Below are 21,910 nucleotides of genomic sequence, written 5' to 3' on the forward strand. Positions count from 1 at the left end.
GTCCCTCACTCTGAGAAGGACATTGAGGGAATGGAACATGTCCAGAAAAGGAAAGGGAGCTGGGGAAGGGACTGGAGAACGAGGGTTGTGAGAGGCAGCTGAGGGACCTGGGGCTGTTCAGCCTGGAGAAAAAGAGAGCGAGGGAGATCTCATCACTGTCTACAACTGCCTGAAAGGAGGTTGTGGTGACGTGGGTGCTGGGCTCTTCTCCCAAGTGGCAGGTGATGGGATGAGAGGAAACAGCCTCAAGTTGTGCCAAGAGAGGCTTAGTTTTGATATCAAGAATCATTTCTTCACCAAAGGGATCTCGGGCCCTGGCAGAGGCTGCCCAGGGCGCTGGTGGAGTCCCTTTCCCTGGAGGGGTTTAAAAGCCGGGCAGACAAGGCTCAGGGTTGCGGTTCAGTTGTGGACAGGAATGGTTGGACTCTATGATCTCAAAGGTCTTTTTCCAACCAAATGATTCTGTGAAAAGACCTTTGAGATTTTAATGTTCAAGGTGATTTCACCACTGCTCTGGGCAGCCTCTGCCAGTGCCCACCTGCACTTCCAATCCCGTGATTCTAGGATTCTATGAAAATACCTTTGAGATCAGGTCCAACCGTCCCTGTCCACTGCCAGACCAGATCCTCAAGCACCTCATCTGCCCGGCTTTTAAACCCCTCCAGGGCTGGGGACTCCACCACCGCCCTCGGCAGCCTCTGCCAGGGCCCAAGAACCCTTTTGGTGAAGGAATGTTTCCTAATATCCAAAGTGGTACAACTTGAGGCCATTTATCCTTGTCCTGTCACCTCTTCCTTGGGAGAAGAGCCCAGCGCCCACCTCACCACAACCTCCTTTCCAGGAGCTGAAGAGAGTAATGAGGTCTCCCCTCAGCCTCCTCTTCTCCTCATTAAACAGCCCCAGACGCTTCCAGAACCCCTGTTCTCCAGCCCCTTCCCCAGCTCTGTTCCCTTCTCCTGATGCGCTCCAGCCCCGCACTGTCCTTGGAGTGAGGGCCCCGGGACTGGACCAAGGATTCGAGGTGCGGCCTCCGCAGTGCTGAGCACAGAGCTCCTCATCTGCTCATTTTTAAAGAAATAAACAAGATAACAAGTTTCTAATCTAAACCCCTCCGGGTCTGGGGATCGCAGCCCTCCCCAGACACCCCCGCCAGGCGCCGCTTGGCCGCACACCAGCGTCCGCAACCCCTTCCCGCCCCGGGAGGCGGCACCGGTGGGTCGCGGGGCCCGAACGGCGCCTGCGCGGCGGGGCGGGGGCGGCCATGGCGGCAGCGCTGCGGCGGGTGGCGGGCGGCGCGGGGCTGCGGGCGGCGCTGGGGCGGCTGCTGCCGCGGCGGGGCTGCGCGGCCCTGCCGGTAGACGACACGGTGAACGGGCTGAGTGACGAGCAGCATCAGGTACCGGCGCGGGAACCAGCGGGAACGGGGCGCGCCGCCGGGAGGGGGTGGCAGGGGGCGGGCGGCTATGATTGGCTGTGGCCGCGGGGCAGCGGCCAACCGGCGGCAGCGAGACCCGGGAGCGGGCGGGGCGAGGGTGGGGGGCGCTGATCGCTTGCGGCGGGAGGGGCGGAGCCGGAGGGCGGTGCTGACCGGGAGGGGCGGGGCCGGGGGCCGGGGAGGGGCGAGAGACGGGCGCTCATTGGCTTCGGCCGCGGAGCATCGGCCAATCAGCGACAGCGACACCCTCCGGGGAGGGCGTGGCAGTACGCGGGAGCTGATTGGCTGAAGCCGCGTAGCGCTGGCAAATCAGCGCAGCGATACCCGCAAGGGGGCGTGACGGAGGGCGGGCACTGATTGGCTGCTGCGGGGGGGGGGGGGTGCGAGGGCCATCGGCCAATCAGCGCAGCGGGGCACGCGGGGGGGGCGTGTGGCGGGCGTTCATTCGCTGCAGCAGTTGAGCGTCGGCCAATGGCGCCGGGGGGCGTGGCGGGAGGCGGTGCTCATTGGCTGCGGCGGCGGGAACCGACCAATGGCCGCGCGCGCAGCGGGGGCGCGTCCCGAGCACGTGGCCGGCGGGATGGAGCCGCCTCCGAGCTGGGAGTGGCGAGGAGAGAGGGCCAGCGAGGGGCGTGGGATCGGAGTGGGTTGGGTGCGAACGGACCTCAGAGCCCATCCAGACCCACCCCTGCTGTGGGCAGGGACACCTCCCACTGGATCAGGGACTCCAAGCCCCATCCAACCTGGCCTGGAACCCCTCCAGGGATGGGGCAGCCACCACTGCTCTGGGCACCCTGGGCCAGGGCCTCCCCACCTGAACAGCAAAACAGTTCTGCCTAAGATCTCATCTCAGTCTCCCCTCTTTCAGCTCCAAACCGTTCCCCTCATCCCATCCCTGCCCTCCCTGATCCAGAGCCCCTCCACAGCTCTCCCGGAGCCCCTTTCAGCCCTGGAAGCTGCTCTAAGGTCTCCCCACAGCCTTCCCTTCTCCAGGCTGAACAGCCCCAACTCTCCCAGCCTGGCCTCGGACAGGAGCTGCTCAGCCCTCGGATCATCTCCGTGGCCTCCTCTGCCCTCGCTCCAACAGCTCCAGGAACCTCCGATGTAGAATCAGAATGGAATGCAGGGGCAGGACAAGGGGAACGGTTTTGAGCTGGAAAAGGGGAGATTGAGATGAGATTTTAGGCAGAACTGTTTTGCTGTTCAGGTGGGGAGGCCCTGGCCCAGGGTGCCCAGAGCAGTGGTGGCTGCCCCATCCCTGGAGGGGTTCCAGGCCAGGTTGGATGGGGCTTGGAGCCCCTGATCCAGTGGGAGGTGTCCCTGCCCATGGCAGGGGTGGGACTGGATGGGCTTTGAGGTCCCTTCCAACCCAAACCATTCTGTGGTCCTACTTAAGCTGCGAAGAATTTCAGTGTTTAAGTCTGTTCCTTTACCACCATTAATGTGTGGGAACAAAGAACAAAAAGGTAAAATGGGCTTCTTGAGCTCTCACATAATATCTACACAAAAACTTTAAACCTTCATGTTAAAAACACTTCATATGTAACTATTTTCTTGCTATGCACATGAATTTCTGCGCAATACATGGATGTAAATATTCAGATTTTAAAATTCGCAGAAAGATTTTGTGATTTTTAACGCTTGGAGCAGTAAGCGCACCTGGCTTTGTCACATTCTGCCCCGGAAGAAAACAGCAGGATCACTGCTGTAGTTCCAGTGTGGTACCCGAACACATTTTAGTTAGTATTCATGCTTATTACAGGCATCTGCATATAATTAAGTGAAACCATAAGCAGCTTCTGGATGGGGATAATAAATTATAAGCTGTTTATCAGCTTTCAGAGCTTCCTGACCAAAAGAATCCCTGAAACCTTTGTGCAGGCAGTAGTTAAGTAACATCTCACTCTGGGGTGAGCTTGTTAAGGTTAAACACTGAGAGGAACCCGAGTCCATCAGTGTCTGCTCTCTATAAAACTCAAGGGCCTTCCCTGTGCCCTCACAGCCGGGAACCTGAAACATCAGTTTCCCTAAAGCCCTGGTGCTTGGGGGTTTGGGGTGCGGGGGTCGCCTGGCAGGGGAACGGTGGTGGTGTCTGAGGGGAGAAGACGACAATAGATGGATGAGCTGTGACATCTGTGTTTCTCCTCTCTTTCCCAGCTTAGGCAGACCATGACAAAGTTCTGTCAGGAGCACTTGGCTCCGAAGGCCCAACAGATTGACCAGGAAAACGAGTTCAAAGGCATGCGGGCAAGTATTCCATGTGTGCGTTAAAACAGACGGTAGTGAAAGCCTTTCTACTTTGATCTGTACATTAATCCAGACAAAGAATCCCAGTCCTCACCACAGGGACGTACGCGTTAACTTTGCAAGCTTGAAAGCTGTAGAGAAAACAATGTTTTGATTTCCTCTTCTGTCTTTGGTTAAGACCTTTGAGCAACCTGAGGCAGAACCCAGCCAGCACCCAATAAAGTGCAGCACTCCAGGCTTGGGGATGAGCGGCTGCAAAGCTGCCCGGCAGAAAAGGACATGGGAGTGTTGGTCGACAGCGGCTGAACACGAGCCAGCAGCGGCCCAGGCAGCCAAGAAGGCCAGAGGCCTCCTGGCTTGGATCAGGAACGGCACAGCCAGCAGGAGCAGGGAAGGGATTGTGCTCCAGACTGGGCATTGGTGAGGCCGCACCTGGAATCCTGGGTTCATTTTGGGCCCCTCACCTCAAAAAGGACATTGAAGGGCTGGAGCACGTCCGGAGAAGGGAACGGAGCTGAGGCTGGAGAATAAGGGTTACAACGAGCAGCTGAGGGACCTGGGGTTGTTCAGCCTGGAGAAAAGGAGGCTGAGGGGAGACCTTATCGCTCACTGCAGCTCCTGGAAAGGAGGTTGTGGGGTGGGTGCTGGGCTCTGTTCCCAAGTGACAGGCAATGGGGTGAGAGGAAATGGCCTCAAGCTACACCAGGGCAGGTTTAGATTGGATATTAGGAATCATTTCATCACCAAAAGGGTTCTCGGGCCCTGGCAGAGGCTGCCCAGGGTGGTGGTGGAATCCCCATCCTCAGAGAGGTTTAAAAGATGGGCAGATGAGGTGCTCTGGAGTCTGGCTCAGTAGTGGGATGATTGGACTCCATGGTCTCAAAGGTCTTTTCCAACCAAACAATTATATTATTCTTTGGAAATTATTAATAAATCAATTGATAATGGCCTTGCTTGGATTATCATCCTGGTATTTCTCCTTGGCTCTGTTTAGGCTTCTTCTCTGATACGTGCTCAGTATTGGCCCAGATGGGGCCCTGTCTTGGACATCTGAGTTTCCTCTCCAATTCGTTGTGAAAATATTGTGTGCAAATGCTGAACCGTAGCCGTTTGAAAATTGCCTTCCTAATAAACACAACAAATCCAGTGCAACGGGATGATTTGACTGATGAAAGTGAGAGATCTAACTACTGGTTTTCATAAGCTCCACAAGACTTAAAAAGCTCAGAACATCTGCTGGGGTTTCCCGGAGCTCTGATGTTGGCATTTTCAGGGATATAGGCACAGCTTTGAAGTGAAGGATATAAATTAGTCTGGCGCCCCAGATGTCATCCAGAGCTACGGAACGGGACTTTTTGAAGTCTCTGAGACTCTTCACTGATAAGTTTCTTATCGCTGAGGCCATGTAACAAGCGTTTACCCGGGTGTCGATCGTATAGTGGAGGAGAGGCTGTGGGCTGAAGCAGCAGCAAAGAGATGGCCACACCAACACCTGTGTGGTCCTCAGCGGTGACATCCTTTGCTGATGTATTATGTCCTGGCTTCCTTTTCACCTGTGATGCCAGACACGGCTGCTGTGTTTGGGTCTGAGCTCAGCCGCAGCTCTGTGCCTCCACTCATGGTTGGACCTGAGTGGTGGCATCGCCAGAGCGATAAATCTGTGTGACAGGGGAACAGAGGAGCCAGCGCTCAAGGAGGACAGCCTGTACTCTGGCAGAGGATTAGCCATGCAAAACTGTCCAGTCCTCTTGTGTGTCCAGCGTCCTGGCAGTCTTGGACAACTAGAGGTTATGTGGATTTGTCTCCTTCAGCTTCACAACTCCAAATTGTTCACAAGTTCTCTGTTGTGGTCACCTTTTACAACTTTTCTAGTACCACCTGGTGGGCAGCACCTCCGTCTGACCCCACTGTGACGGTCCCAGGTTTGAATCTCTCCCGAGGAGGCCTCCATGGCCTTACTTATCGGTTTCTGGTTTACTAGGAGGGTTTTAAAGTGCCAGCCAACAGCAGCTCTTCTACCTGTCCCCAGGGTTTGGTCGCGGATCGCTCATGCCAACCCTTTTTGCAGCAACCTCAGTCTGGCAGGGCTGCACCGCTAAAGCGCAATGACAGGGATATAGGAGGTAAAAGAAAGTCATAACATCCTCAATAATCTTTAACAAGAGTTTGTTTATGAAAGCCTGTGCAGGTTTTGAAATGAATGAAAGCTTTTAATTCATCAAAATTCTTCTTAAATTGGGCAATGAGTGACATCTTAGGACCTGTCCTTCCAGAGTTAAGTCTGGGTTGTGAGTTTTCACTGAATTCAACCGAACCATGAGTAGCATAGGTAGCGTCTCCGAGTCTGTCTGGGTTCTTAGGCCGAAGGTTGGAGTTACTGCAGCAGGAGGAGAAGGTATTGATCTGTTCAGTTCTGAGATATCACAAGAATTGATGCATCCGGTGAGCCACCTGGGAAAACATCTTATGAGCGCGGGTCTGGACTGATTGCTTGTTCTGTATTTGTAGGAGTTCTGGAAGAAACTCGGGGAACTGGGAGTTCTGGGGATCACAGCTCCTGGTAAGTCTGTTCTCGCCTTCTGCTGAGTGTCTCTTCAAACAAAAGAGAGAGTGCTTAAACTCACAATTTCTGGTTCATAACACCCTTGTCTGTGATGTGACATTCGTTTTGTCCAGAAGTTCCTGTCTGGAGCAGGGCAAGGGAGGGGATTCTCCTCCTCTACTCTGCACTCATGAGACCCCAGTTGGAGTCCTGTGTCCGGTTCTGGAATCCCCAACATAAGAAGGGCATGGAGCTGTTGGAACGGGTCCAGAGGAGGCTGAAGAGGTGACCCAAGGGCTGAAGCACCTCCTGCACCTGCACAAGCTGGGAGAGTTGGGGTTGTTCAGCCTGGAGAAGAGAAGGCTGTGAGGAGATCTTAGAGCAGCTTCCAGGACTGAAAGGGGCTCCAGGAAAGCCGGGGAGGGACTTTTTAAAAGGGCCTGGAGTGATGGGACACAAGGGAATGGCTTTAAATTGGAAAGGGGAAGGGTTTAGATGAGACATTAGGCAGAAATTCTTCACGCTGAGGGTGGGGAGGCCCTGGCCCAGGTTGCCCAGAGCAGTGGTGGCTGCCCCATCCCTGGAGGGGTTCCAGGCCAGGTTGGATGGGGCTCGGAGCCCCTGATCCAGTGGGAGGTGTCCCTGCCCATGGCAGGGCGTGGGACTGGATGGGCTTGGAGGTCTCTTCCAACCCAAACCATTCCACGATTCTTCAATTCTGTCTTTTTAAAGGATTTTGGGCAACATTTGTTACTCTTCACTGACTCAGAATCCACTTTCCTTGTTAGACTTCTTACAAAATGCTTTTTAACATCTCGAAGTATCGGGCAGAAATAGTTTCTCAAGGTATAACACACATTACTCAAGCGTATTTGAGCTTCTATAATATGAGGCATTTGCTGCAAGTTTGGAAGAACGAGAGCTATGGATAAAATTATCCTGGTGCAAACATCCATCTCTGATAGGAGGAGTTAAAGGGTACAAAACAAGGCTCTGAAAAGCCGTGAAAGCGAATGGAGAGCTGACCGCATCCAACCAGACAGAAAAAATCAGAGTCAATCGTGTTCAGCCTCGTTCAGATTAGTTGAAAAGTGTTTTGATTAATGTTATAGATTCCCGGGGCCGCCGTGGTCCTGCTGAATGTGCTGACACAGGGTAATGAGGAGAAGCCCTTAGTGGAGAAAAGCAGCCAACGGGGCCTTTATTTCCCCATCGTAAAGTCTGTGTTTCTCGACGTACGTGTGCAAAGGCTTCTGCAGGAGCACGCTGAATAGCAATGTGTTGAAATAATGCCTCTGCGTTCCTTTCAGTGGCGCTGAGGCTGCTTGAAAGAGTCGGCATTTCTGCTTTCCTTCTGTCTCCTCTTCCCAATTCACTGCTGCTCCTGGTTTTTCTCACTCTTACCTTCTTTCTTTGATGTTGTGCCTCAGGCGTGCAGCGGTTTCCCACACTGTAATAAGCCGGCCCTCATGACTCCTGTCCTTTCTGATTTCCTTAAAGATTTCCCTCTAAAACCCTCCTTTGCACAGATTTTTTTTGCCTTATTTTTGATAGTGTAACTACACGCAGTTTCTTTATTGGTGTTGGTTTTGTTGTAGGAGGTGGAGAAGGGGATTTAGGGTGCGAAGCTGAGCCGCTAAGGGTGTGTGCTCAATTAAATGGCATATTTGGACACCGGTGGATGGAATCTGTTAAGGGAGCATTTTAAATAACAATGCTTTTTGTTTCCTTCTTAAAACTAAGAAAACTAGGTTGGTTTGTAGTTCTCCATTTATTTTATAAAGAGCTAAGTTAAGAAATGCAAACACGTAGCTACCGTGGAACAATAACACGAGCACGGCGTGTGTAAAGAGTAATTCGGACCAGGCAGCACCATTCCAAATCGCACCGTGGTTTGGCTTATAGCAGATGTTGTCTGGCACGGTGATTTTCCTGTGCCTCTCGCAGTACGAGGCAATCACAGGGAGGCAGTTGCACCAGGGCAGGTTCAGATTGGACATCAGGAAATATTTCTTCACCAAAAGGGTTCTCAGGCCCTGGCAGAGGCTGCGCAGGGCAGCGGTGGAGTCCCCATCCCCAGAGGGGTTTAAATGCCAGGCAGACAACGTGCTCAGGGATATTTAGCAGTGGGCAGGGACAGTTGGACTGGATGGTCTCAAAGGTCTTTTCCAACCTAATGATTCTAAGATTCTGATTGGTCGAGGCAGGGACAGTAACCCTCTCCGAGCCCAGTGACGCGCTCAGCTCTTGGGTGTGTCAGCATACAAAGACGTTTGCTCTTAGTGTCATTGCTGCTTGTTTTCATCACTTACACTGATGACAAGTGAGCGCTCCTGGCTTGCATCCCCGACTGCTTCATGGTGTTCATGTCATCCTATCTCAGTTCTTCTCTTAGCACTACAATCACCTGCTTCTTGCCTGTAGAACAAAGCGTTTCCTTTAGGATGTGACTGGAGTTGTGTGTATCTGTATATATTTATGCTGGCTGTCAGCTGCTCAAGGCCATTACACATATCTCAGCCTCCTCTGTTCTTCCTGCCTTCTCTCTCTCCCTGTTCTGGTTTGTCTTTAATCTTCGCTCCTGGTTTTAGACTCTGCACTGTGCGCCATGCTAAATTCCCAGCTGCGGTGATCGTGCTCCTCTGTCTCGCTTCATCCTCTCCTCAAATCCACGTTCTTGCTGCTGCTGGATTGCAGCAGTTACACTCGTGGATCATTCTCCTTCTGAATTGGTCACCTATCAAAATGATGGCCTCCTGCATATCTGTGGGCTTACAAAACTCCCTGGTGCCCCACTTTTTGAGCAGTTTGGGGATTCCATGCATGTTTAGAGGTTGTTGTGGTGTCAGATATGGAGTGTTTGTCACATTGGGCAGAGGCATTGATTTACGGGAGGGCAGGAAGGCTCTGCAGAGGGATCTGGACAGGCTGGATCCATGGGCCAAGGCTCTGCAGAGGGATCTGGACAGGCTGGATCCAGGGGCTGAGGCTCTGCAGAGGGATCTGGGCAGGCTGGATCCATGGGCCAAGGCTCTGCAGAGGGATCTGGACAGGCTGGATCCAGGGGCCAGGGCTCTGCAGAGGGATCTGGACAGGCTGGATCCATGGGCCAGGGCTCTGCAGAGGGATCTGGACAGGCTGGATCCATGGGCCAAGGCTCTGCAGAGGGATCTGGGCAGGCTGGATCCAGGGGCCAAGGCTCTGCAGAGGGATCTGGACAGGCTGGATCCATGGGCCAAAGCTCTGCAGAGGGATCTGGACAGGCTGGATCCAGGGGCTGAGGCTCTGCAGAGGGACCTGGACAGGCTGGATCCATGGGCCAAAGCTCTGCAGAGGGATCTGGGCAGGCTGGATCCGTGGGCCAAGGCTCTGCAGAGGGATCTGGACAGGCTGGATCCAGGGGCCAAGGCTCTGCAGAGGGACCTGAACAGTCTGGATCCAGGGGTTGGAGAAGAGCCAGTGGTCTCTCACCTAATGGACGTTGCCACTGAGTGATTTAATCTTCATGATAACCATGAGGTTGCACCTAAGGATAATCGACGAGGACTCGCTGTCATGCACGTGTTGGCAGCACATTTTAGGTGTATCCTCATGCGTTTCATATGTATAAAACTATGCTGTACAAAGAAATCATTGATGGTGCTGTGGGATTTATGTCACCGTGCCTTTAAGGTATGAAAACTGATATTGAGAGAGGATGGGGAAAAGCCCGAGATGCACAGCTCAGGGACAGAGCCAGTCAGAACCAGAAGGTCTCTTTGGTCTCGGATCTTATCCAAGACTGAGCCCAGCCCTGGGATCTGTGCCCGTGTCGTGAACTGCGTGGTGGCTAACGGGAGCTTTCTCTTCCCTTTTCAGCGGAGTATGGTGGATCTGCTCTGGGGTATCTGGACCATGTGCTGGTGATGGAGGAAATCTCCCGTGCATCGGCAGCCGTTGGGCTCAGCTACGGTGCCCACTCCAACCTTTGCATCAACCAGCTGGTGCGGAACGGCAATAAGGCCCAGAAAGCAAAGTACTTGCCCAAGGTACATAGCTGAGAAACTGGAAAGCATTTGGGTTTCAGCTGCCTGCAAGGATGTCTTTTGTGGTGTGGAGCATTTTAATCACTAGATGATCTTGGTCATCCAGCCTTTAGGAGATATTGTACTTGCCAAACTTGTCCTTCTCCAGCTTGTTAATATTTTTCCTGGTGATCCATATTGACGTCTCGTGAGCTCTCTCATGAGGCCTCACCCAGAGCCCTGCATCCACCTCTGGAGTCCTCAGCACAGGAAGGACACGGAGCTGCTGGAGTGAGTCCAGAAGAGGTCACAGAGATGATCCAAGGCTGGAGCAGCTCCTGTACGAGGCCAGGCTGAGAGAGATTGGGTTGTTCAGCCTGGAGAACGAAAGGCTGTGGGGAGACCTTAGGGCAGCTTCCAGGACTGAAAAGGGCCCAAGGAAAGCTGGGGAAGGGCTCTTGGTCAGGGAGTGCAAGGACAGGATGAGTGGGAATGGTTTTGAGCTGAAAGAGGGGAGACTGAGATGAGATCTTAAGCAGAAATGTTTTGCTGTTGAGGTGGGGAGGCCCTGGCCCAGGTTGCCCAGAGCAGCGGTGGCTGCCCCATCCCTGGAGGGGTTCCAGGCCAGGTTGGATGGGGCTTGGAGCCCCTGATCCAGTGGGAGGTGTCCCTGCCCGTGGCAGGGGGTGGGACTGGGTGGGCTTTGAGGTGCACTGGTGAACACATGCATTGAATCCCAGCTACAGCAATCGTCAGCGAAATTATCAGCACCAGGAACTTGATTTCAGCCACATTCAAAGTGTAGAGTCACCTCAAAAGCATCGTGCAGCTCATCTGTAACCCTCAGTGCTCCTTGTTGCTGCTCAGGTGTGTTTTAATGCCCTCATTCACCACCTTTCAATGAGATGTGTGATCACTTCAGTTCGTACTTGTCGGGGTTCATGACGGAGTACTTAATGGTACTTAACGAGCTTTGAGCAGACCAGGAAGGCTTTGGTGGAAATGCACTCCAGGATTGAGTTGGTTGAACGTGTATCTTAACCATTAAGTGTGTTTTTAAAAAAGTAAGAGATCAAAAGAAAGAGAAGACAGATAAAAGAACGCAGGATGGGGGAAAAAATCCAGGGAGAAAAGGGCAGGATGAAAGGAACTGTGAGGAGGAAGGAACAGCTCTGCCGGAGCTGGTATGAGCAGCCACAGAAGGAGAGGGTATCTGCCCGTGAGCGTGGGGGGACCAGGCTACAAGAACAATGCTGAGAACTTTGCAGTCTCTTTTCATTCCCCTCATTGGCCTTTTGGATTTAACAACCTTTGTTTACATAAATGGCAGTCAGAAAGTGTGGAGTAAGAATCATGGAATCATTAAGGCTGGGAAAGACCTCTAAGCTCACCCAGTCCAACTCTCTGCCCAACCCCAACGTGCTGGCTAAACCATGTCCCAAAGTGTCAGTTCTACATGTTCTCTGAACCCCTCCAGGGATGGAGACTCCCCCACTGCCCTGGGCAGCCTCTGCCAGGGCCTCACCACTCTGTCAGTAAAGAAACATTTCCCAATATCCAATCTGAACCTCCCCTGGCACGACTTGAGTTGGTTTTCTCTTGTCCTATCACTTGATACTTGAGGAAAGAGACCAGCACCCACCTCACCACAGCCTCCTTTTGGGCAGTTGTAGAGAGCGATGAGGTCTCCCTTCAGCCTCCTTTTCTCCAGACTAAACGATTGCAGCTCCCTCAATTCGCTCCTTGTAAGACTTGTGCTCCACAACCTTCACCTGCATTGTTGCCCTTCTCTGGACACGCTGCCACATCTCAATGTCCTTCTTGGAGTGAGGAAGCTTGTGAAAGGCATACGGTTGCCTGTGTGGTACTTTTGGCACCTTCCTGGAGATGGTATTTGGTGAGCGGAGCTGCAGTGATCCAACTCAGGCGTGAGTTGAGTCCTCCTTCTGATCCCGTTGTGATTTGGTTCCATTCCCACAGAGCAGCAGCCCAGGGGCACTCCCTGCGTGGGCCTTCCCAGGAACAACAGTTCTCGTTTGCAGTTCTTGCATGGAAAAGGTGCTGTGGAGATTCCGTGCAGAAAAAAAGGAAGGCAAGCTAAAGAGGGAACAGAAACAATGCTGCTATTCTCCTTCCCTTTCTTATAGTTGTATTTTCTTCCAGCTAATCAGCGGGGAGCACATCGGAGCCTTGGCAATGAGTGAACCCAATTCTGGATCTGATGTTGTGTCCATGAAGCTGAAAGCGGATAAGAAAGGTAAAGCCTCCCCTGTGTTACTTGGACAGACAGCTGGTGGGAATAATGTCTCCGCTAAATCCAGACTGGTGCTGGGTGCCCTAGATTGTTCAGGACTCATCAGACTCCAGAAATCAGTTTTTTTCAACTTGGAAAGCATTTGTGCGTGCTGTTGGTGGGGGTCTTAAAGAACATTCTTGGGAGGTTGTTTTGAAATAAGTGGAGTGCAGATATAGATAGAATCACAGAGTGGTTTGGGTGAGAAGGGGCCTCCAAGCCCATCCAGTCCCACCCCCTGCCATGGGCAGGGACACCTCCCACTGGATCAGGGGCTCCAAGCCCCATCCAACCTGGCCTGGAACCCCTCCAGGGATGGGGCAGCCACCACTGCTCTGGGCAACCTGGGCCAGGGCCTCCCCACCTGAGCAGCAAAACAGTTCTGCTTAAGACCTCATCTCAATCTCCCCTCCTTCAGCTCAAAACTGTTCCCCTCATCCTATCGCTGCACTCCCTGATCGAGAACCCCTCCTCAGATTCCTGGAGCCCCTGTAGTTGCTGCTCTGCTTTCTGCTGTGAGCTCACAGATCGCATCTCTGTGATTCTAGGAGACTACTTTGTTCTGAATGGGAACAAATTCTGGATCACCAATGGGCCGGATGCAGATGTCCTCATCGTTTATGCCAAAACTGACATTAATGCTGTTCCAGCCTCCCGAGGTATCACCGCATTCATCGTGGAGAGGGTAGGTCTAAGCTACTGGTTAACAATTCCTAGGAGCTTATTGTAGTGTGGTTTTAAAGCTCGTTCCTTCACCCTAACCAGCTTGTTTAGAGGCGAGTTAGTTTTCCTTTCCTAATCCCTTGCTCAAAGATAAACTAATTCCTGCCTCAATTATAACACCCGATTAGATGAGTCCTGTGCCGCAGCAACATGGGACAACGTGCTCCCCACCCAGGGTTTGCTGTCCGAGCAGGGAACCAGCGTTTAGGGCTGGAAATGTGGAGAGGGCACACAGGACTCTGCCACCCAAGGTCTTGCTTGTTGCCAGATGTTGTCTCTCTGGTTCTTGTTCCCAGAGCGGGCAGTGCGCTGCAACTCCTTCTGGAACCCCACACACCTTCCGGCGATCAGGGAAATGTCACAAATTTTATTTAGTCTGCCAGAATTGAGATTTGAGATGTATTTTCCCTCCCTTGACACTGCAGGGAATGCCGGGTTTCAGCACGGCCCAGAAGCTCGATAAGCTGGGGATGAGAGGATCCAATACCTGTGAACTGATCTTTGAAGACTGCAAGGTTCCCGGTGAGTTGGGTTCAACTCATGGCAGTTTGCATGTGGTGATTGGTCTTCTTGATCAGACAGGTTGGATCACTAATTCCGGGCACGTTCAGTTTGTGACCTGGAGGGCTCTGCTGGTGGTTTTCTGCTCCCCCAGCCTCAAAACAGTGCTGGGGAAACTGGGAATGCGCAATCTGCTGGATTTCAGTGACTGAGACATCCCTGCTAGGTCCATGAGGGTGAAACAGGAGTGACCTAACTCTTGACCACGGCTTCTGCAGAGCCAGGGCAAGGCTTCCAGAGAAACTTGTTTCCATTAGAGCTCCCCGTCTTGTTTATAGGAGAGTTTGTTTGCCTTGAAGTGTTTTTTTCATCCAGAATCTCTGCCCAACAGGTTTGCCTGTGGGATCTTTGAGTTCTTTTGGAGCCAGGGCCTGAAAACAGGCATCCTTTCTCCCATTAATACAGCAGGGACCACTGGAATGTCCATTTTTGTTACCCAGTGGCTGGTTTTGTTGATAGAGAATTTACAGCCACTATACAGCAAGTGGAGGAGATGCCTTACCTGAGCTCATGAACATCCTGATTGCGCGTCCACAGAGCGAGTAACTCTGCTCCCCACACACCGCCAAAAGCTGCTTTGCTGTAAGTGGAAGGGTTTCAGCTGAGATCTGGTGTTTCTGAGTGTATCGCATCCCTCCACTCTGCAATCAGAAAGGCACCCGAGTCTTCAGATCAGCTGCTGGGTAATCCTCCAACAGAGCTGCACGTTCTCATGGTAACGGGATTCCCGTTTCCTGATAACTCGGAGCAGCACATCACTGCGGTGCTGGAAGTTAACACGCTTCGCGCTCTGACCATTAATGCTGCTTCTGATCTCCTGCCTTGGAATCTGAACCAGTTTGATGGCATTTCACATGTCTGCAGGAGGTTTCTCTCTGATCAAGACATCCTCCAGCACTGCAATTCCATCCACTTCAAAATGCAGGGGTTTCACTGCCAGCTGTGCTCCGTGGAGCAGTTGGTGGTTTTCTCCTGGTGAGCATTGTCTATGGATTCATTTGGTCGTGTTGCATTGGTAAAAGTCTCAGAGCTCACCTACCCGTCCCTTTTCCCTGGGTGTACAGGAAAGTGTTCAGGCTCTTCAGTCCTTTTCACTGTGAGATGTCTTTGCTCATGAACAGCTTTATCGCTTTATTAATGATGCTGGTGTTTGTGTTTGGTTCTTCAAAGTCATGTTTGCTATTGGAGAAGCGAAGGCTGTGGGGAGACCTTAGAGCAGCTTCCAGGACTGAAAGGGGCTCCAGGAAAGCTGGGGAGGGGCTTTTTACAAGGGCCTGGAGTGCCAGGACAAGGAGGGATGGCTTTAAATTGAAGGGGGAAGATTTAGATGAGACATTACGAATGAATCGTTCACAACGAGAGTGGTGAGGTCCTGGCCCAGGTTGCCCAGAGCAGCGATGGCTGCCCCATCCCTGGAGGGTTTCAAGGCCAGGCCGGATGGAGCTTGGAGCCCCTGATCCAGTGGGAGGTGCCCCTGACCCATCCACTGGATGGGCTTTGAGGTCCGTTCCAACCCAAACTATTCCATGATTCTATAATTCCATTAGTATTTTTCTTTCTTGTCTGTCGGGCTTTTGAGCTTTTTCTCTGAGAGCCAAGCTTCATTCTTCATCCTCTCTCCAGCTCCAATATCGTGATGATGGCCCTGCGGAGGTGGCACTTCTCCAGCTGCTACATCAGCATGCTTTTCAATAAGCAGGAGACATTGCAATCCGTGAGCTTCTGCCACTGGAAAACAGATTATTTCTGACTATCTGCATGTGTCCAAGCCCTGTCTCATTTTCACTCTGCATATCGCACCTCTCAGATCTCTTGTGATCAAAGCCTGAAGCATATGTCAGTCCTCCTGCATGGCATGATCAGTGGATAATCTGTCCATCTACAAAGCACAGTTGTGAGGCTGTAAGTTCTCTCCTGACTGCGAGAACACGGCCCTGCTGAGATGAGCTTTTGTTCCTGCTTCTGCTTTTATACTGGTTAACATAAAATCACAGAGTGGTTTGGGCTGGAAGGGACCTCACAGCCCATCCAGACCCACACCCTGCCATGGGCAGGGACACCTCCCACTGGATCAGGGGCTCCAAGCCCCATCCAACCTGGCCTGGAACCCCTCCAGGGATGGGGCAGCCACCATTGCTCTGGGCACCCTGGGCCAGGGCCTCCCCACCCTCAGCGTGAAGAATTTCTTCCTTACATCTCATCTAATCTACTTTCATCTCAAATACCTACTCAGACATCAGATCATAGCTGTCCGTTTGGGTTAGATGCAAACTAATGGGATAGCGAAGGAGGCTCCCAGTTCGTCCTCCAGGGCTATTAAGTCTCCTATTCTTGTTGGTACAAATGCTGAGCTGGAAGATCTCTGGAGAGCTCCTTGCTCTTTAGAAAATGGGAAAGAGAACAGCAATGACTGTAGATGCACTTTATAACCCTTTACTCCCTTCTTCTGTTTGGCTTTGGTTGGCTTGCAAAGACATTTCACTGGTAGGGACTGTATGTATCAAAACTTGGAGCCTCTGTAGCTCGTCCTGAAAACATCTCAAGCCAAAAGGTAAATGGGACTTGAAGTTTGAATCCTTCGCCCCAGCAAATGCAGACACTCAGACAACAGCTTCTCTAAGCTTTGCACATGAGTAAATGGCTTTTCTTTGCCAATTGCAGCTGAAAATGTCTTGGGAACGCTGAGCAAAGGAGTCTATGTCCTGATGAGTGGATTGGACCTGGAGAGACTTGTGCTGTCTGGTGGGCCACTGGGGTAAGGATTTGTCATCATGGAGTCAAACAATGTCCTGAGTTGGAAGGGACCCCCAAGGACCATCGAGTCCAACGCTTGTATAGATCGTAAGGCCAGAAGGATCCTCCACAATCACACAGTGGGTCTCCAGCTGGAGTTGCGGCTCACAGTAGATGCGTCTTGGATGGAGTGAGATAATGGGGCAGCTTCTGAGAGAAGAGGGAGGAGGTGGCCAGGTGGGAGCTGTGGGAAGGAAGCTGCGGCAGAGGCAGGAGATCCCGTAGCTGCTGTAGCTCTGCCGTAGCTGCTTGCTGCTCTGACTCCTGCTGCAGGGTGCGCAGCTCAGCACTCCTGCTCTGCCCATGCTCCTCCCTTCCTTTAGCCCTCCTCAATCCCCACTCCTCGAGTGATGGAAGTAGCAATACCCCTCACAGGGAAAGTCTCTGCCTTACAATGCCACCCAGGCCACCGATTTCCCTGGCAGACCCTCTGGAGTGTGCCTTTGGAAAGATTCATCTAGCTGTAACCGTTTCCAGAGATGGTGCATCTGCATCAGTCCCTGATTGCTTGTTTGTCTGTCCCTACAGTGTGTGTTTGGGAATAACAAGCTCCTCGTTTGCCTTACTGATTCCTTACCTAAACCACTGACTGTCATAGAGAAGGAAAGCTAGGCTGGGTAACAGGGTTGTTCTTCATTTATTCAGCCCTGAAGCTCCCTGGTCACTGTTTTTGCCCTACAGTCTTTTTGTCCTCCCTATGGTCTCTCTGTGCTAGTGCTCACATGGAAAGACCACGTTCACAAAGCAGGAGGAGGATTTTTCCTGCCCCTTTTTTATGTTATCAGCCAAGTCCTTGAGTTGGTAGACTCTGGAGATGTAAAGCAGCACAAACTGTCCCGGCTACAGCTGTGAGAAAGCTCTTCAACCCTTCCCCTCAGTGCTCAGAATTAGGAAGGTGAGACCTTACCACAAGATGTCCCAAATGAGCAAATATGTAGAGCACCAGGGAGAAACCCAGGACACTTGGATGTTATTCTTAGCATTGAGTGGAGCTGTGGGAAGACAACAGCATTTTAGGGATGAGAACCTTTAGGCCTTAGATCAAGCTCTCAAGGATTAATTATTATTTGTCTGTTAATTGTGCTATCATCTTCCTTTTTCCTCCATATCTGTTTCTTAGGCTCATGCAAGCTGTTCTTGACCACGCAATTCCATATCTACACGTCAGAGAAGCATTTGGACAGAAAATTGGCCACTTCCAGGTGAGGCATGCAAGGAATTAGAAACTTCTTGTTATCTTGCTTTTTTTCTTTAAAAATGAGCAGATGAGGAGCTCTGTGGTGGGAGCGGTCTCTGCGTGGAGGTTGTGCTGGGGCTGCACGAGGCCAGGGAAGTCGTCCTTCGCCTCTGCTCAGCACTGGGGAGGCTGCACCTCGAGTCTTTGGTCTTTTCCAATCAAACAGTTCTGTGATTCTAGGTAGTGGTGTGGTGAGGAGGAGAAAAGACCTCTGAGCCCGTCACCTGAGGCCACTGTAGAGGTGAGGGACATCTGGGAGTTTGACCTGATGGAACCTCCAGCTGTGTCTGCTGAATCCACATCTTCTCCTTTGTTTCTATGAGACATCTTGGGTGATGGGTGGTCTCTGGCACTCGTGCAGAAGATAATCTTCTCCTCCCTCATATCGATGTCTCTGTCTTCTGCAACACAGCTCATGCAGGGCAAGATGGCCGATATGTACACACGGCTGATGGCGTGCCGGCAGTACGTCTACAACGTGGCAAAGGCCTGCGACAGGGGCCACTTCAACGCAAAGGTGAGCTCGATTCCACCTTCTGCTGGGTCTCAGGTCATGAACAGGTTCGAGGTTCTGCACTGCGGCTTCAAATGATTCGTTCACAGTCCTAAGTGTGGGGTTTTTTAGCCACAAATCAAAAGGAAGCCTTGTTCTACAGATTTTAACTGCATCAGTAGGTGTTTATTAGAAGCCCAGACACAATCTCCTGGCTGTTGGAGGGGGCTGTAACAGTCATTCTGAGGTGTTGTCACCTCCACAGCCAGCACTGTCACCAGAGCTCTGTGGAAGGAACGTTTAACAGTTGGAGCACAGAGCCCTGCCTCCCAAATCAAATCACATCGGTCTCCTGTGGGCATGATGTGCATTTGGAAGAGACCAGCTCTCCTGCTGTGCTCTTTCTTTTGCTTTTCCTGTCTTCTTGTGGCCTTTACAGCCCCGACACAACTGTTCTGTAGTGACAGAATGACTTTTTGCTTGCTGGGGAATGACTCCTGTGCCTCTGCGATCAGGTAGTTCAGGCTTGTTAGCAGATGTCTGCAGAGAAATGGAAAGGTCAGAGCGACACGGAGCCTGGAGAAGGGCAGGTGACACCTTTACTGACTGTCATCACTGCGGTTTTCCTTTAGGACTGCGCTGGAGTCATCCTCTACTCAGCCGAGTGCGCGACTCAGGTGGCTCTGGATGGGATTCAGTGTCTGGGTGAGCTGCTGGCAGTGTTTTTCTCTAAGGGATGGCAGGAGCGTGTCCAGAGAAGAGCGACAAGGCTGGGGATGGGGCTGGAGAATGAGTCTTTCGAGGAGCAGTTGAGGGAAGTGGTTGTTTAGTCTGGAGAAGAGGAGGCTGAGGGGAGACCTTATTGCTCTTTACAGTTCCCTGAAAGGAGGTTGTGGAGAGGACGGAGCTGAGCTCTTCTCCCAAGTGACAGAGGACAAGACAAGGGGGAATGGCCTTAAGCTGCACCAGGGCAGGTTTAGATTGGACATTAGAAAACATTTCTTCACAGGAAGGTCTATCAAGCCCTGGGAGAGGCTGCCCAGGGAGGTGATGAGGCACCATCCCTGGAGGGGTTTAAAAGACAGGGAGATGAGGTGCTTGGGAATATGATTTAGTGGTGGACAGGTACTGTTCAAGTTGATGAAGGCCTTTTCCAACCTAATGATTCTGTGATTCTGTGAGAGAGCCAAGCGCTGTGCCAGAACGGAGCTCTCTCCCATCCCACCCTCAGCCCCTGGGATCAGAGAGAAGAACTGACCTTTGATTCTTTCTCTGCCTGCAGGTGGGAACGGTTACATCAATGACTATCCGATGGGGCGCTTCCTGCGCGACGCCAAGCTCTACGAGATCGGGGCAGGCACCAGTGAAGTGCGCAGGCTTGTCATTGGCCGGGCCTTTAATGCCACTTATAAGTAACATCCACCAGTGGAGAGGCACCACCCTGACCACCACGAGGCCTTTCACCACAGAGACTGAAGCGCACAATTCTCTTCTTCCTGCTTGGGATTCTGGGATCATCACTTGTGGGCTTTCTTCTGCCTGACAGACAGTGCTGGGCTGGGCTTTGACAAGATGAATCAGGCAGTAGCGTGGAAGAAAAGTGGTTTTCCTCTTCTTATGATCATCCTGATTCATAAGCTGTCCCAATTCTCAGCGTTCCAGGGTTGAGGTTCCTCTGGGGGATGCACAGCCGTCAAAGCTGGTGAGCAGGGTGCCTGAAACCAGAGGCAGCCACTGCTGAGCACAGTCTCGCCCCCCAAAAATGGACAGTGAAGGAATTATTTTGTTCTTTTAACCCCCCCTGAGTGCCATTAAATCTCTAGCATTTAGCAATTACCACTGGAAGGTGGGATTTCCCATCGTGACCTTCCGATGGGATCAATAACTTTGGGAACTTGATGCCAACCACATGGGAGTGGCTGTCATGAACACTCGAGCATCATCGACGCACAAGCAGTGTTTTAGGTGATGATTCCTAAAACCTCCTTAAAATACCACGCCTATTTCTTTCCGTATTATGGAAAATATTCTTTCTTTCCTCTTCCTGCTGCTTCTCAAGTTCTTTTGGTGCCGCCCCAAGCCATCGCTGCCCTGATTGACTGCCTCCTGCGGTGTTATTCACTCAGAGATGTCCCCATCCATCATTCCAGGAACACTTGGAATGTCAGACCTGCATTGTGACACCCGTGAATGAGGAGGGCGGGAGGAGGCTGACTGTTTGGGGTTATTTGGGTTTATTCTGAAGGTTGTTCTGGAGCCTGTACTCACACTCCACCTTCGGTCGGCAGAGAAGTCGGAGCACAGCAGTGTTTGTGGATGTTTTCAGTGCTTATTATACACAAATTGAAGTTTGCCTGGCTTTCTTACAGCATATTCCCAGCCTTAAAGAGCGAATCACACAAAAAAATCAAATGCTGCAAATATGACAGAACAATTAATTAAAGTGTTGCCACGTAGGCAGCCTCCCAGCAGTTTTAGCAAAGTGCTTAAAGCTTTGTGTATTTTTTTGGGTGTGATTGACATAGACATAAGGAAGAATTTCTTCACTGTTCGGGTGGGGAGGCCCTGGCCCAGGGTGCCCAGAGCAGGGGGGGCTGCCCCATCCCTGGAGGGGTTCCAGGCCAGGTTGGATGGGGCTCGGAGCCCCTGATCCAGTGGGAGGTGTCCCTGCCCATGGCAGCGGGTGGGACTGGATGGGCTCTAAGGTCCCTTCCAACCCAAACCATTCCATGATTCTATGATCTGTCTGTCCTGGGGGACAGCAGACTAATAGAGAATTTTAAAATGCTGTGGACTGAAGAAAAAATCACTATCTTGAATCTTCTCTCAAGTAAAAAGGAATAGGACGCGAGGAAATGTCCTCAAGTTGTGCCAGGGGAGTTTCGGATTGGATATTTGGAACAATTTCCTTACCGACAGAGTGGTGAAGCCCTGGCAGAGGCTGCCCAGGGTGGTGGCGGAGTCTGTCTGTGCGAGTCACAAAACCGCTGCAGTCGCTACATCCCACTTCAGTGTCCCCTGAAGGGCAGGAGTTTCCACCTCTGCCCAGCGGTGTGGGCAGCAGATTCCCGCTGTGAGGAGAGAGGGCAGCAGGAGCCGTGAGCCCTGAGCCCTGCGCCCTCCCAGCACCCGTGTCTGGGGCAGCAGCAGCTGGTGTCGCGGAGCTGCTCTCTGCAGTCCCTGTGTCCCAGTAACATGGAAAATCTAACCGGAGAGGTGGTGGGAGCACAAACGCAGCATCTCCAACGCATATCAGGAACTCCTGTTTTACCTCTGCGGCGTTCTTCAACTCGTTAATCCAGGAGTGAATCGTTAATCCAGGAGTGAATCACCGTGTTTTTCCTTGCAGGCTCTCAAAAGATCACAGGAATTGAATCCCTGCACAATCCATCCCCGTCCAGAAGCTCCTTTAACGAGCGTTAGAGCCCCGTCAGGAGGTGGTGAGGTTCAGACTGTTGAAAACAGCTTTTCTGGGGTGGAAGGGACCTGCAGATTTTTAAACCTGTCTTTTAACACCAGAGACATCCAATTTTTAATACAGGTAATAAATAAAGCCGTCACTTTCTGGGCTGCTCAGCACCT

General features: G+C 51.9%; 1 protein-coding gene across 1 annotated transcript; it reads left to right on the forward strand.

Annotated features, from left to right (window-relative positions):
* Positions 1-1,247: 1,247 nt before the first annotated feature.
* IVD (isovaleryl-CoA dehydrogenase) lies at positions 1,248-20,810 on the forward strand. Its single transcript, XM_054067115.1, has 12 exons — positions 1,248-1,396; positions 3,593-3,682; positions 6,191-6,242; positions 10,083-10,252; positions 12,392-12,485; positions 13,070-13,206; positions 13,670-13,766; positions 16,467-16,560; positions 17,719-17,800; positions 18,248-18,352; positions 18,961-19,033; positions 19,611-20,810. Exons 1-12 carry the CDS (start codon positions 1,262-1,264, stop codon positions 19,742-19,744), a joined length of 1,263 nt encoding a protein of 420 aa, XP_053923090.1. The 5' UTR covers positions 1,248-1,261; the 3' UTR covers positions 19,745-20,810.
* Positions 20,811-21,910: the final 1,100 nt, after the last annotated feature.

The sequence above is a fragment of the Cuculus canorus genome, chromosome 5 (genome assembly GCF_017976375.1).
Source record: "Cuculus canorus isolate bCucCan1 chromosome 5, bCucCan1.pri, whole genome shotgun sequence".
Lineage (NCBI taxonomy): Eukaryota > Metazoa > Chordata > Aves > Cuculiformes > Cuculidae > Cuculus > Cuculus canorus.